Genomic DNA, 13,248 nt, shown 5'->3' on the forward strand with positions numbered 1-13,248 from the left:
ACGAGGGAAACTTCAACATAAGTTAAAGAGCCGAAGAGGAAGAGCCAGAGCCAGAGTTGCTCCATAGTTGAAAAAGACTGAAAAACTTATATAAAGAGAGAACACCTGCACTTAACCTTTTTACGGTCATTAAGTAATCATCGTTAGACTGATATCATGATTTATCATCATAGGATTGTCTCGCAACATTGATGATCACAGGATTGCGTATCGTGATATTATCGGTATCGGGATACCGATGATATCACGATACGATACGTTAGGTACCCTGTGATTCCCACCACTCGCCTCGTCGTGGGATTTGTTGACAATAAGACAAATACAGAGTCAAGCCATCCTTATCCTTTAAATGTTTTATTTCTATTTCTCTCCATCAGTCATGTTGATAAAGTTATGGTGCGTTCTTTTTGTCCACCGAAGTCGATCTACGAGTCGTTTTCCGGAGTTACGAACCGGAAGTTGCAAAAAAAACCCGCCCCCCCCAAGGTCGTATATATACGACTCGTCAAGTCGTCTGAACTCAGAGGACCCCGAGCTCACTTTCAAAGATGGCTACGTCGTGCATCACACGTAGTAAACATTGTGGTTTTCTACAATTTTAAGCACTTTTGTCGTCGTTGTAACCAAATGAAGAAGTGGTACACATAGCGCTGTATACTGCTACCTATAGGCATGTCTCTACAGTCTTATTAGGAGTTAAACATAGCGCTGTATACTGCTACCTATAGGCATGTCTCTACAGTCTTATTAGGAGTTAAACATAGCGCTGTATACTGCTACCTATAGGCATGTCTCTACAGTCTTATTAGGAGTTAAACATAGCGCTGTATACTGCTACCTATAGGCATGTCACTACAGTCTTATTAGGAGTTAAACATAGCGCTGTATACTGCTACCTATAGACATGTCTCTACAGTCTTATTAGGAGTTAAACATAGCGCTGTATACTGCTACCTATAGGCATGTCTCTACAGTCTTATTAGGAGTTAAACATAGCGTTGTATACTGCTACCTATAGGTATGTCTCTACAGTCTTATTAGGAGTTAAACATAGCGCTATATACCTACCTATAGGCATGTCTCTACAGTCTTATTAGGAGTTAAACATGGCGCTGTATACTGCTACCTATAGGCATGTCTCTACAGTCTTATTAGGAGGTTTAAACATAGCGCTGTATACTGCTACCTATAGGCATGTCCCTACAGTCTTATTAGGAGTTAAACATAGCTGTATACTGCTACCTATAGGTATGTCTCTACAGTCTTATTAGGAGTTAAACATAGCTGTATACTGCTACCTATAGGCATGTCTCTACAGTCTTATTAGGAGTTAAACATAGCGCTGTATACTGCTACCTATAGGCATGTCTCTACAGTCTTATTAGGAGTTAAACATAGCGTTGTATACTGCTACCTATAGGCATGTCTCTACAGTCTTATTAGGAGTTAAACATAGCGCTGTATACTGCTACCTATAGGCATGTCCCTACAGTCTTATTAGGAGTTAAACATAGTGCTGTATACTGCTACCTATAGGCATGTCCCTACAGTCTTATTATGAGTTAAATACCGCCTGATTAGTTATTTTTTTAGCTTGTGCAGCTGAAATTGGCTAGAGACGCTTGGTTTCTATAGGACAACAACGGCTTTAAGCCGAGTCTTGAGCAGAAAGCAGAGCAGTAGCCTACCCGCGGTTATTCGTTTTTCACACTCGAGCTACTAGTCGCGATTACAAGACAAAAAGAACGCACCATTAGAGACGGGCGGATGCATCTCCCCGACATGCACTGTTACTGACTCCTCCTCGGCTGTTGTTTGTGTGTTGTTGTTGTGGATCTTCGTAGCTCCACATTTAGCGTTTCTTTTTTACAAAATCAATCTCTGGAAAAGCTCCTAAAACGTCCTGTAATTTCTCAACTCGAGGTGACCTTGTGGACCCTGTTTTTCTTTTAATTTTGTGTTCTTTTAATTTGTTTTGTTTTTAAATGACCACTCTCCCTCGTTAACTTCTCCTCCTCCTCTTCCCCTTCCTCTTCCTCATCTCCTCCCCTCCCGTCCAGCAGGAGAAACAGACAGGGAGAGTAAAGAAAACGCGTCCTGTCCCGCAGGTATTTTCATTCCCTCCTCCCTCCACTAAAACCTCCATAACACCTTTTCTGTTTTGGCTTTTTAAAAAGGAATATGTCACCCCACCAGCAGACTTTTCACATGACCGCTGCACGGGTAAAAACAATAAACATAAACATTTATTATTTTAGGGGCATTTATTGTGTTGTCTTTCATGACTTGTGGTGCTTTAACCCTCATGTTATCCTCGGGTCAATTTTTTTATTATTTTTTTAAGTGCCCACATTATGAAAAAATCACTTTTTTCTGGGATTTGGGGTGTTATTTTGGGTCTGTGGTGCTTCCACACACATACAAACTTGGAAAACATCCAATTTATCTCTTTGAGTGAGATCTGGTTTCTGAATGTGTCCTGCCTTCAGTCTCCCGGTGAGCTGGTCAAAATCTGCACGGCTTACTACGTCACTCGCCGAAACGAGCTGGCTAACCGCAACCGTTTGCATGCTAGCGCTAGCATGCTACCTCGTTCTCAATGGCAAAGCACTGCTACAACACACAAGTTCACCATAATCTCCAGAAGAACTACTTCCATGTGCTCCCTGGTTTAGAAGAAGTCTCCCAGCTGATCCTGCCTTGGAACTGACTGAAGTCGGAGAAACAGCCTTTCTTTTACTGTCTATGGAGCTAGCTGACATGATCCTTACCTAGCTACTGAGCATGTGCGACTACAAACAAAGATAGTACAGAAGAAAAGATGTCTCACTCTGTAGCTGAAACAGAGACCTGAATACAGGGTGAAAAGAGGAGCTGCAGCAATGTGCAGTACAACTAAAATATGGTGTATTTTGGGAGCTTTAAAATCTATTATGGGGCATTTTTAGCCTTTATTCAACAGGACAGCTGAAGAAATGAAAGGGGAGAGAGAGAGAGAGGAATGACATGCAGCAATGGGCCACAGGTTGGAGTCGTACATGCGGCCCACCGCGGCGAGGAGTAAACCTCTATATATGGGCGCCTGCTCTACCAACTGAGCTATCCGGGTTCCCCTCGGGTCAAATTTGACACCGTTTTCAAAATCTCTATATCAGAAATTTAACCAAATTACCCAAAATAACATGAATGGGTCCCTTCAACGCTCTTCACAAGCACAATTAATGATAACTACTTTCATTGAACTTAATGTGCTTTATTCACTTTTATAACGTTTGACCTGGCGCAAGCTCAACCAGGTGAGCTATCCAGGTGCCCCACGTTCCTCTAATTTTAGTCAAAATAATTCATAATTTTAGCTTTTTTAACTCAAAAAGTAGGTATAAGTTCATATAAACAAGGTTTATTGGTCATGAATTCCAAAAAAAAAAATGTAAAACTATAGTGGTTAGAAGTTGGTGGTAGTGACAAAATGTGTCAAACGTTGACAAAAACATGACAAAAATGTCAAAAAAAAAAAAAAAAGGGACAAATACATTGGAAAACAATTTCCAAAAAAGGGACCAATACATTTTTTTAAAAATTTCCAAAAAAGGGACAGAAACATTGAAAAAAAAGTCAAAAAAGGGACAAATACATTGGAAAACAATTTCCAAAAAAGGGACCAATACATTTAAAAAAAGTCTAAAAAAAAGGGACAAAAAACATGACAAAAAAGACACAAACATAAAAAAAGGGTCCAAAAAATTGACGAAAAAGTGTCAAAGTCATAGAAATAAATGGAAAAAAGTGTTTTTGACATAATGTTCTATTTTTGACCCGAGAGGACATTGTCGGCAGGAAGACAACACAATGGTTAAATCTATAATTCTGTAAATGTTTTTAACTGATATCATTTAAGAAAACTATTCTTGCTGATTTATTGTTTTTACCCAACAGCAGTTTGTTTTTCCTGTGATTTCTGACGGTTCAGAGTACATGTGAACATGAAAATTCACAACAATTGTATTGATACCAATGACAAGCAGCGTAGCCAGACCTGTCGTTTCCATGACAACAAGAAAAAAATGGAGTCGGAGCGCAGAGAGTTCCCGGTACAGGGAACTCACTTTGTTTTATCTAACGTTAGCATTAGCACCTCTCTCTCTCTCTGTTCTCTCTCTCTCTCTCTCTGTTCTCTCTCTCTCTCTCTGTTCTCTCTCTCTCTCTCTGTTCTCTCTCTCTCTCTGTTCTCTCTCTCTCCCTCTCTCTCTCTCTCTCTCTCTGTTCTCTCTCTCTCTCTCTCTCTCTCTCTCTCTGGTTCTCTCTCTCTCTCTCTCTGTTCTCTCTCTCTCTCCCCTTCTCTCTCTCTCTCTGTTCTCTCTCTCTCTCTGTTCTCTCTCTCTCTCTCTGTTCTCTCTCTCTCTGTTCTCTCTCTCTCTCTCTTCTCTCTCTCTCTCGTTTTTTCTCTCTTTCTCTCTTTCTCTCTTCTCTCTTTTCTCTCTCTCTCTCTCTCTCTCTTGTCTTCTCTCTCTTTCTCTCTCTTGTTTTCTCTCTCCCTTCTCTCTTTCTCTCTCTCTGTTCTTCTCTCTCTCTTTTCTCTCTCTCTTTCTCTCTCTCTCTTCTCTCTCTCTCTCTCTCTCTCTTCTCTCTCTGTTCTCTCTCTTTCTCTCTCTTTTCTCTCTCTCTGTCTCTCTCTCTCTTTCTCTCTCTCTGTTCCTCTCTTCTCTCTTTTCTCTCTCTCTCTCTCTCTCTCTCTGTTCTCTCTCTGTTCTTCTCTCTCTCTGTTCTCTCTTCTCTCTCTCTCTCTCTGTTCTCTCTGTTCTCTCTCTCTCTCTCTCTTTCTCTCTCTGTTCTCTCTCTGTTCTCTCTCTCTCTCTTCCTCTCTCTGTTCTCTCTCTCTCTGTTCTCTCTGTTCTCTCTCTCTCTCTCTCTCTCTCTCTGTTCTCTTCTTCTCTCTCTTTTCTCTCTCTCTCTCTCTCTCTCTCTTCTTTCCTCTCCTCCACTCTCTCTTTCTCTCTTCCTCTCTCTCTCTCTCTCTCTCTCTCTCTGTTCTCTCTTTTTTTCTTTTCTCTCTTTTCTCTCTCTTTTCTTTCTCTCCTCTCCACTCTCTTTCTCTCTCTGTTCCTCTCTCCTGCTCTGGTTCTTGTGCTCTTTTTTTCTTCCTTTTTTTTTTCTTTTCTTTTTTCTTTTCTGTCAACTCATGTGTTAGCCTTACACCTTCTCGGCCTGGATTTTCGGGCAGAGCCCGATGGCTTTCTGTCTCTCCCTCTCTCTCTCTGTTCTCTCTCTGTTCTCTCTCTGTTCTCTCTCTCTCTCTCTCTCTCTCTGTTCTCTCTCTCTCTTTTCTCTCTCTCTCTCTGTTCTCTCTCTGTTCTCTCTCTCTCTCTGTTCTCTCTCTCTCTCTCTCTGTTCTCTCTCTGTTCTCTCGCTCTCTCTCTCTGTTCTCTCTCTGTTCTCTCTCTCTGTTCTCTCTCTTCTCTCTCTCTGTTCTCTCTCTGTTCTCTCTCTCTCTCTCTGTTCTCTCTGTTCTCTCTCTCTCTCTGTTCTCTCTCTCTCTCTCTCTCTCTGTTCCTCTCTCTCTGTTCTCTCTCTGCTCTCTCTCTGTTTCTCTCTCTCTCTCTCTGTTTCTCTCTCTCTCTCTCTCTCTCTGTTCTCTCTCTCTCTCTGTTCTCTGTCTGTTTCTCTCTCTCTCTCTCTCTCTCTCTTCTCTCTGTCTCTCTCTGTCTCTCTCTCTCTCTCTCTCTCTCTCTGTTCTCTCTCTCTTTTTCTCTCTCTGTCTCTCTTCTCTGCTCTCTCTCTTCTCTCTCTGTTCTCTCTCTCTTCTCTCTCTCTCTCTCTCTCTCTCTCTCTCTCTCTCTCTCTCTGTTCTCTCTCTGTTTCTCTCTCTCTCTCTCTCTCTCTGTTCTCTCTCTCTCTCTTCTCTCTCTCTCTGTTCTCTCTCTGTTCTCTCTGTTCTCTCTCTCTGTCTCTCTCTCTCTCTCTGTTCTCTCTCTGTTCTCTCTCTCTCTCTCTCTCTCTCTGTTCTCTCTCTCTCTCTCTCTCTGTCTCTCTCTCTCTGTTCTCTCTCTCTCTCTCTCTCTCTCTCTGTTCTCTCTCTCTCTTCTCTCTGTCTCTCTCTCTCTCTCTCTCTCTTGTTCTCTCTCTCTCTCTCTCTCTGTCTCTCTCTCTCTGTTCTCTCTCTGTTCTCTCTCTCTCTCTCTCTCTCTGTTCTCTCTCTGTTTCTCTCTCTCTCTGTTCTCTGTTCTCTCTCTCTCTCTCTCTCTCTCTGTTCTCTCTCTCTCCTCTTTGTTCTCTCTCTCTCTCTCTCCGTCTCTCTGTTTCTCTCTCTCTCTCTCTCTCTCTCTCTCTGTTCTCTCTCTGTTCTCTCTCTCTCTCTCTCTCTCTGTTCTTTCTCTCTCCACCGCTTTGTTTTATCTAACGTTAGCCCCTATCTCTCTCTCTCTCTCTCTCTCTCTTGCTCTCTCTCTTCTCTCTCTCTCTCTCTCTCTCTCTCTCTCTCTGTTCTTTCTCTAGCTCGCTCCACCTCTTTGTCTTATCTAAAGTTAGCACCGCTCCACATAGCGCTCTAGGATACTGTAGCAGTAGCTGTTGTTATAGCTACAAAAGACTTAGACCAGCTTATTTATTTATTTATACATTTTTACTACTAAGCGCTCTAGTCAAAAAGACGCCACATGTGAACATAGCCTTACACTTCTGACCTCGTTACTCGGGCAGAGCCCCGAATGAGCTGCTGTCTTCTCACTAACGTAACCCTTCTCTCCTCCACTTACACCCCAGGAAGAATCAGCGGTCTGCTGTTGTTTCTCGCCAGGATTTCATTTTTGGTTTTTTGATTTCTGCAAGTTTAAACCCTTTCTGAAGGCCCCATTTTTCTGCCAGCAGCATGTTTTTGGTATTAATTCAGCTAGCATGTAATAAGTATTTTTTGAACGCTCACTGTCCGTATGATGATTTCCTTGTGTGACTTAATCAAGGTCTGTTCCAGACCAGGCGATGAGCTGGCGTCAAATATCTATATTTAAATTAAGAAAAAAGGCGCTCTTAATAGATGTCCCTGCTCCCAGCGTCACTACTTCATGGCTTCTCAAGGTGGCATTTAAAAAAAAATAAGTTATTCAAGTTTTTTGAAGTTATTTTGACCTTTTTGTTGCTTTTTCCCCCCAAAGTTTTTGTTCCTGTTCAAAGTTGCTGTCGCTTTTTTCAACATTTTGGTTGCTTTTTTTGAAAGGGACTGAGACACGAGGAAGGGAGGCAAGTGGAGGAGTCGAGGAGGCAATTTAAGGGCTATGGGATGCAGCTTAAAGGACAATTTCGGAGCAAAACGAACCTAGTGGTTAATAACAGATGTGTGTACCCACTCTGTCGTCCTCTGGGACATGATTTCATGCTAATCGAATGTGTTTGTAGCTTGAAAGAAGCTAGCGCGGACCGCTGATTAGTTTTCGAGGCACAGGGAAAGTAAAAATAAATCGCTATTCATACCACTAAAATCAAAATATCACCACAAATGTAAACAGAAGCATTAATGATAAGAACTTTGTAAGTGTACAGACAGTTTATTTAAAAGATAGATTATAAAGTCAGTCGCGTTCTCGTATTCAAGCGGCCGCCGTCTTGGGAGCTCCTGTCGTCCTAAACTATCTTTTTAATAAACTTGTCTGTACACTTACAAAGTTCTCGATGCTTCTGTTTACATGTAGGGACCCTCATTATGCTACCGTGGAAGTGTGGTGATATTTTGAGCCTTTTAGTGGTATAAAATAGCGATTTATTTGTACTTTCCCTGTGCCCTGAATACTAGCGTTGTAAGCTAATCAGCGGTCCGCGCTAGCTTGTTTCAAGCTACAAACACATTCAATTAGCATGAAATCATGTCCCAGAGAACGACAGAGTGGGAACACACATCTGTTATTAACCACTAGGGTCGTTTTGCGCCGGAATTGTCCTTAAAGTCTCGTTCAGCCAGTTTTATGCCTCAAAAAACTTTAAAAACACTTAAACCATCTCACACTGGAGCACTTTGCACTACTCGTCCGTGCCTAAGTTTACGATTCTAAACTTGCATTGCATTGAAAATCATTTATTAAAGATTATTCAGTGATTTCTGCAGATATTTGTCAAGTTATGATACACATCGCTATCAAAAAATATTCTTTTTAATATCCTAATATTGATTTCAGCCCTCACTCCATTTCATGCGTTATTTTTTAACCCTTGTGTTGTCTTCCCGTCAACGTTTTGTTTTTATGGGTTTTTTTTTTCCAACATTTTGGTCGTCTTTTTCGACACTTTTCCTGACGTTTTTGTCCCTCATTTCTACGCTTTTAAAAAAGGAAGTTTTTTGTCGTTTTTCTCCCAACATTTTGTCGTTTTTTAAGACATTTTTGTCAATTTTTTCAAAATTATTTTACTTTTTTTTTTTTTTTTTAAATGCTATCAAATTTAATAAAACACCCAAATTCAATCAAAGTAGTGAACTGATTGTTTATTTTACTCGTGAAGAGCGTTGTAGGGAAACAACCACGTACGTTTTTGGGACAATTTTGGTTGAAAAAGAAACTAAAATTGCTGAAATAGAAATTTTGGAAAATGGGTCAAAATAACTGACCGGCTTTTCTTTTTGTATCACACTTAAATTATTATTATAATGAAATAGATTTGTGTCTAAAAACACTCTTTTAGTTTGTAAAAAACTTGTAAGTTCCTCCTTTTTGTATTTTGTCCAGATGCGGATACAAACAGACCCCTGATTCTTTCTCTGTTACTTAGTTGTATAGTATATAAATATAAATACAGACCTGTGTTGTTTCTTATTATCTCAATCTGTGTACTTTTCCTCTTTCCGTTTTTCTCTCCTCGTGCACATACGCTTCAGCTCGTAACGACTTAAAGATAAGACTGTGACTCCAACTAACAATCACTTCTTTTCTCTGGTTTGTAATTCATTAAAATTAGGGCTGGGCGATATGGAGAATATGAAATATCACGATATTTTTGACCAAATGCCTCGATAACGATACCACAACAATATTGTAGTGTTGACTATTGGTGCTTTCACAAAATATTAACACAATGAGATTTTTGATAAATAATCATCAGTAATGTGGATATAACGACTAAGTGGGTAAAGGTGAATAATAGAACAGTTACAACAGTCTGGTAAGTTCAGAAAAGTACATCACTTTACTGTAATGCAGCCTCTAAAACCATATCGCGATATCGATATAATATATATTGCCCAGCTCTAATTAAAATGATTGTTTATAAAAATATGAACATGTAGGAAAGATGTCTGTTGCTAACGTGGTATTATCTTTAACACGATGTCGGCTCAACAAGAACACGGCATTGTGGGAGATGTATTTCTGTGTGTACGATGTCTAGGGCTGTGCTCGATTGAAGAAATTCTTAGTCGACTAGCACTCATTCAGTTGTACCGACTAATCGATTAGTTGATTTAATCGACAGATCTGTAAATCTGAGTTTCTCCGCAAAGAGTCATGCACTTTAATTCTTGTGTTTACCAGAGATGAGCTCGTACATTTCTTGGAAAATAAGTCATTCAGCATGAAAAAAAGCATCAAACATGACTAATGGACTAAAGAGATCTAAGTTGACTAAGACCAAAACGACCGATTAGTCGACTAAGAGGGAGCAGCCCTACTGATGTCGGGTGGACATCAGATCTGGGTTGGTTTAGCTCGCTTGATTTTCTGAGATTGAATGTTTTTGGCACATTGAGGCAAATGAGATTGTTGCAGAGCACTTTAAGTAACTGGAAAGGTTTTGCGGAGTCATGATTTATTTCATCACTAAATGTTTCTGTCTGTTTTTTTTCTTTTTTAACCGTCAAACTTTCTTTATCTCTCTCCCCCTTTTATCTTTATGTAAGATTTTCAGGCTTTGTGTCTAACAGAAATCCCACCCCCCCATTATTTCTTCAACTATTTAAACATCTCACTTCATATTGTAATCCTATTTAATTTCGGCGGGAAGAGAAAACTTTCATAACAACTCTTTATTTCTTCATTCACTCTCACTCAGAGCTACACTTTTTCTCCTCACTCCTCACTAAATAACTTCCTTTCACTTTGGTGTTTTTAGATTGTAGAGACGTTTGTGTTTTTAATGTTTAGCGACTGATTGACAGCTATTGATAACTTGGGAAATTTGTGGGTTAATTTCTGTCTGTTTGTGTCTGTGTGTGTGTGCATGCGTATCTTGTGTGTGTCTGTCTGTCTGTGTGTGTGTGTGTGTGTGTGTCTCTGTGTGTGTGTGTGTGTGTGTGTGTGTGTGTGTGTGTGTGTGTGTGTGTCTCTCTGTCTGTGTCTCTGTCTCTGTGTGTGTCTCTGTGTGTGTATGTCTGTGTGTGTGTGTGTGTGTGTGTGTCTCTGTCTGTGTGTGTGTGTGTGTGTCTCTGTCTGTCTGTGTGTGTGTCTGTGTGTGTGTGTGTGTGTCTCTGTCTGTGTGTGTCTCTTTGTGTGTGTGTCTCTGTCTGTGTGTGTGTCTGTGTGTGTGTGTGTGTGTGTGTGTGTGTGTGTGTGTCTCTTTGTGTGTGTGTTCTTTTTTTTTTTTTTTTTTTTTTTTTTTTTTTTTTTTTTTTTTTTTTTTTTTTTTTTTTTTTTTTTTTTTTTTGTGTGTGTGTGTGTGTGTGTGTGTGTGTGTGTGTGTGTGTTTTCAGGTCCCGTGGAACCCTGAGGTGGACTTGTGTTGGCACACTCTGGTCCGTGGAGCGTCAGACGAGTGTGAACCAGAGTGGTGCGAGTCTGAAGATCCTCTCTTCATCCTCTACACCAGCGGCTCAACTGGCAAACCAAAGGTAGAACACACACACTCATACACACACTCACACACACACCCCCCTCCACACACACACACGCACACACACACACACACACAAACGAATACAGATGAAAATGTAAAAAAAATAGTAATTCAGTTTTGAAAAGAAAAGTCAGAAACTGTTTCTAAATGCGACTTACATTTATAATCCTAGTGGTGTCCATCTGATTTTAATTTCATGTTGGAGCATCACGAGTATTTTTGGGCTTTCTGTTACGTCAATTCCCATCTGTGACTTATAAAGATGATCTTTCCTAACGATCAAACGGACCTTAATAAATATAAAAGTGATGCATGTATGGCAATGTGTATATGAATGTGAATGTGTTTGGTTTTATATCTTCTGCATGCATGTGTGTTAATATGTAATATGTATATAACATACAGAAATTAATAATAATGCATTTAATAAGATTCTGAGGGACTTAAGAACAAAATATAAATGAAATAGAATATAAAAAGGCTAGGTGTAATAACCTTTAAGGTCAGTATTGATTACAACGAGTTAAGATGACACGGTATGAATTAGTTTAATTTTTATTTTTACCATTTATGTTATGTATGTGATGTTGTGTATCTATGTGATCGAAATTACATTACATTACATGTCATTTAGCTGACGCTTTTATCCAAAGTGACTTACAATTGTTATAGTACAGACCAAAAGTTTGGACACACCTTCTCATTCAATGCGTTTCCTTTTTATTTTCATGACTATTTCCATTGTAGATTCTCACTGAAGGCATCAAAACTATAAATGAACACATATGGAATTATGTACTTAACAAAAAAGTGTGAAATAACTGAAAACATGTCTTATATTTTAGATTCCTCAAAGTAGCCACCCTTTGCTTTTTTATTAATAAGGGAAAAACTTCCACTAATTAACCCTGACAAAGCACACCTGTGAAGGTAAAACCATTTCAGGTGACTACCTCATGAAGCTCATTGAGAGAACACCAAGGGTTTGCAGAGTTATCAAAAAAAGCAAAGGGTGGCTACTTTGAAGAATCTAAAATATAAGACATGTTTTCAGTTATTTCACACTTTTTTTGTTAAGTACATAATTCCATATGTGTTCATTCATAGTTTTGATGCCTTCAGTGAGAATCTACAATGTAAATAGTCATGAAAATAAAGAAACACATTGAATGAGAAGGTGTGTCCAAACTTTTGGCCTGTACTGTATATATGTCAGAGGTCACACATCTCTGGAGCAACTAGGGGTTATTGGTTGATGTATCGCAGTGGGAATCGAACCAAGGTCTCTCAAGGTCTCCCACACCAGCATATGTCTTATCCACTGCACCACCACCCTGTGAAATAAACTAAAGTAAAGTAAGCCGTCCTCTCCCCTCGTGTCTGCAGGGCGTTCTCCACACTCTGAGCGGCTACATGCTCTACACCGCCGTCACCTTCAAACTGGTGTTTGACTACCAGCCCGGCGACGTGTACTGGTGCACGGCAGACATCGGTTGGATCACCGGACACTCCTACATCACCTACGGCCCGCTGGCCAACGGGGCCACCAGCGTCCTGGTGAGTGCCGGCTCGTTAGGGGATAGTCCGATTATCGGGGCAGTTTTTTTGGCATGGGCGTTATATTTGCCTCATAAACGATAAAGTTAATTAATTAAAAGTTGTTTTAGCTCGGCTACAGCTCTGTGTCTGTCCCTCACTCACCACTGTGTCTGTCTGTCTGTCTGTCTGTGTGTGTGTGTGTGTGTGTTGCGTGTGTGTGTGTGTGTGTCTGTCTGTCTGTCTGTCTGTCTGTCTGTCTGTCTGTGTGTGTGTGTGTGTGTCTCTGTCTGTGTGTGTCTGTGTGTCTCTGTCTGTCTGTGTGTGTGTGTCTGTCTGTGTGTGTGTGTGTCGTGTGTGTGTGTGTGTGTGTCTGTCTGTGTGTGTGTGTCTCTGTGTCTGTGTCTGTCTGTCTGTGTGTGTGTGTGTCTGTATGTGTGTGTGTGTGTCTGTATGTGTGTCTGTGTGTGTGTCTCTGTGTGTCTCTGTCTGTCTGTCTGTGTGTGTGTGTCTCTGGCTGTCTGTGTGTGTGTGTGTGTGTGTGTGTGTGTCTGTCTGTGTGTGTGTGTGTGTCTCTGTGTGTCTGTCTGTGTGTGTGTGTGTGTGTGTGTGTGTGTGTGTGTGTGTGTGTGTGTGTGTGTGTGTCTGTCTGTCTCTGTGTGTGTGTGTGTGTTCTGTCTCTGTGTCTCTTGTGTGTGTGTGTGTGTGTGTGTGTGTGTTGTGTGTGTCTGTTCTGTCTGTCTGTCTGTCTGTCTGTCTGTCTGTCTGTCTGTCTGTTCTGTCTGTCTGTCTGTCTGTGTGTGTGTGTGTGTCTGTCTCTGTGTGTCTGTGTGTGTGTGTGTGTGTGTGTGTGTGTGTGTGTGTGTGTGTGTGTGTCTGTCTGTCTGTGTGTGTGTGTGTGTGTGT

At 40.7% G+C, this 13,248-nt stretch overlaps 1 protein-coding gene across 3 annotated transcripts in view; it reads left to right on the forward strand.

Moving 5' to 3' along the window:
- The window catches only part of acss2 (acyl-CoA synthetase short chain family member 2), a 59,394-nt gene that overhangs the window by 32,114 nt on the left and 14,032 nt on the right, over positions 1-13,248 (forward strand). Inside the window, exons 8-10 of one of the 3 annotated variants that reach the window (XM_039800945.1) lie at positions 2,061-2,108; positions 10,664-10,801; positions 12,193-12,363. In XM_039800945.1, the coding sequence (XP_039656879.1) occupies positions 2,061-2,108; positions 10,664-10,801; positions 12,193-12,363 (357 nt within the window). The remainder of the gene's footprint in view (positions 1-2,060; positions 2,109-10,663; positions 10,802-12,192; positions 12,364-13,248) is intronic. The other 2 variants (XM_039800946.1, XM_039800947.1) reach the window with 2 other exon arrangements.

The sequence above is a fragment of the Perca fluviatilis genome, chromosome 5 (genome assembly GCF_010015445.1).
Source record: "Perca fluviatilis chromosome 5, GENO_Pfluv_1.0, whole genome shotgun sequence".
NCBI lineage: Eukaryota > Metazoa > Chordata > Actinopteri > Perciformes > Percidae > Perca > Perca fluviatilis.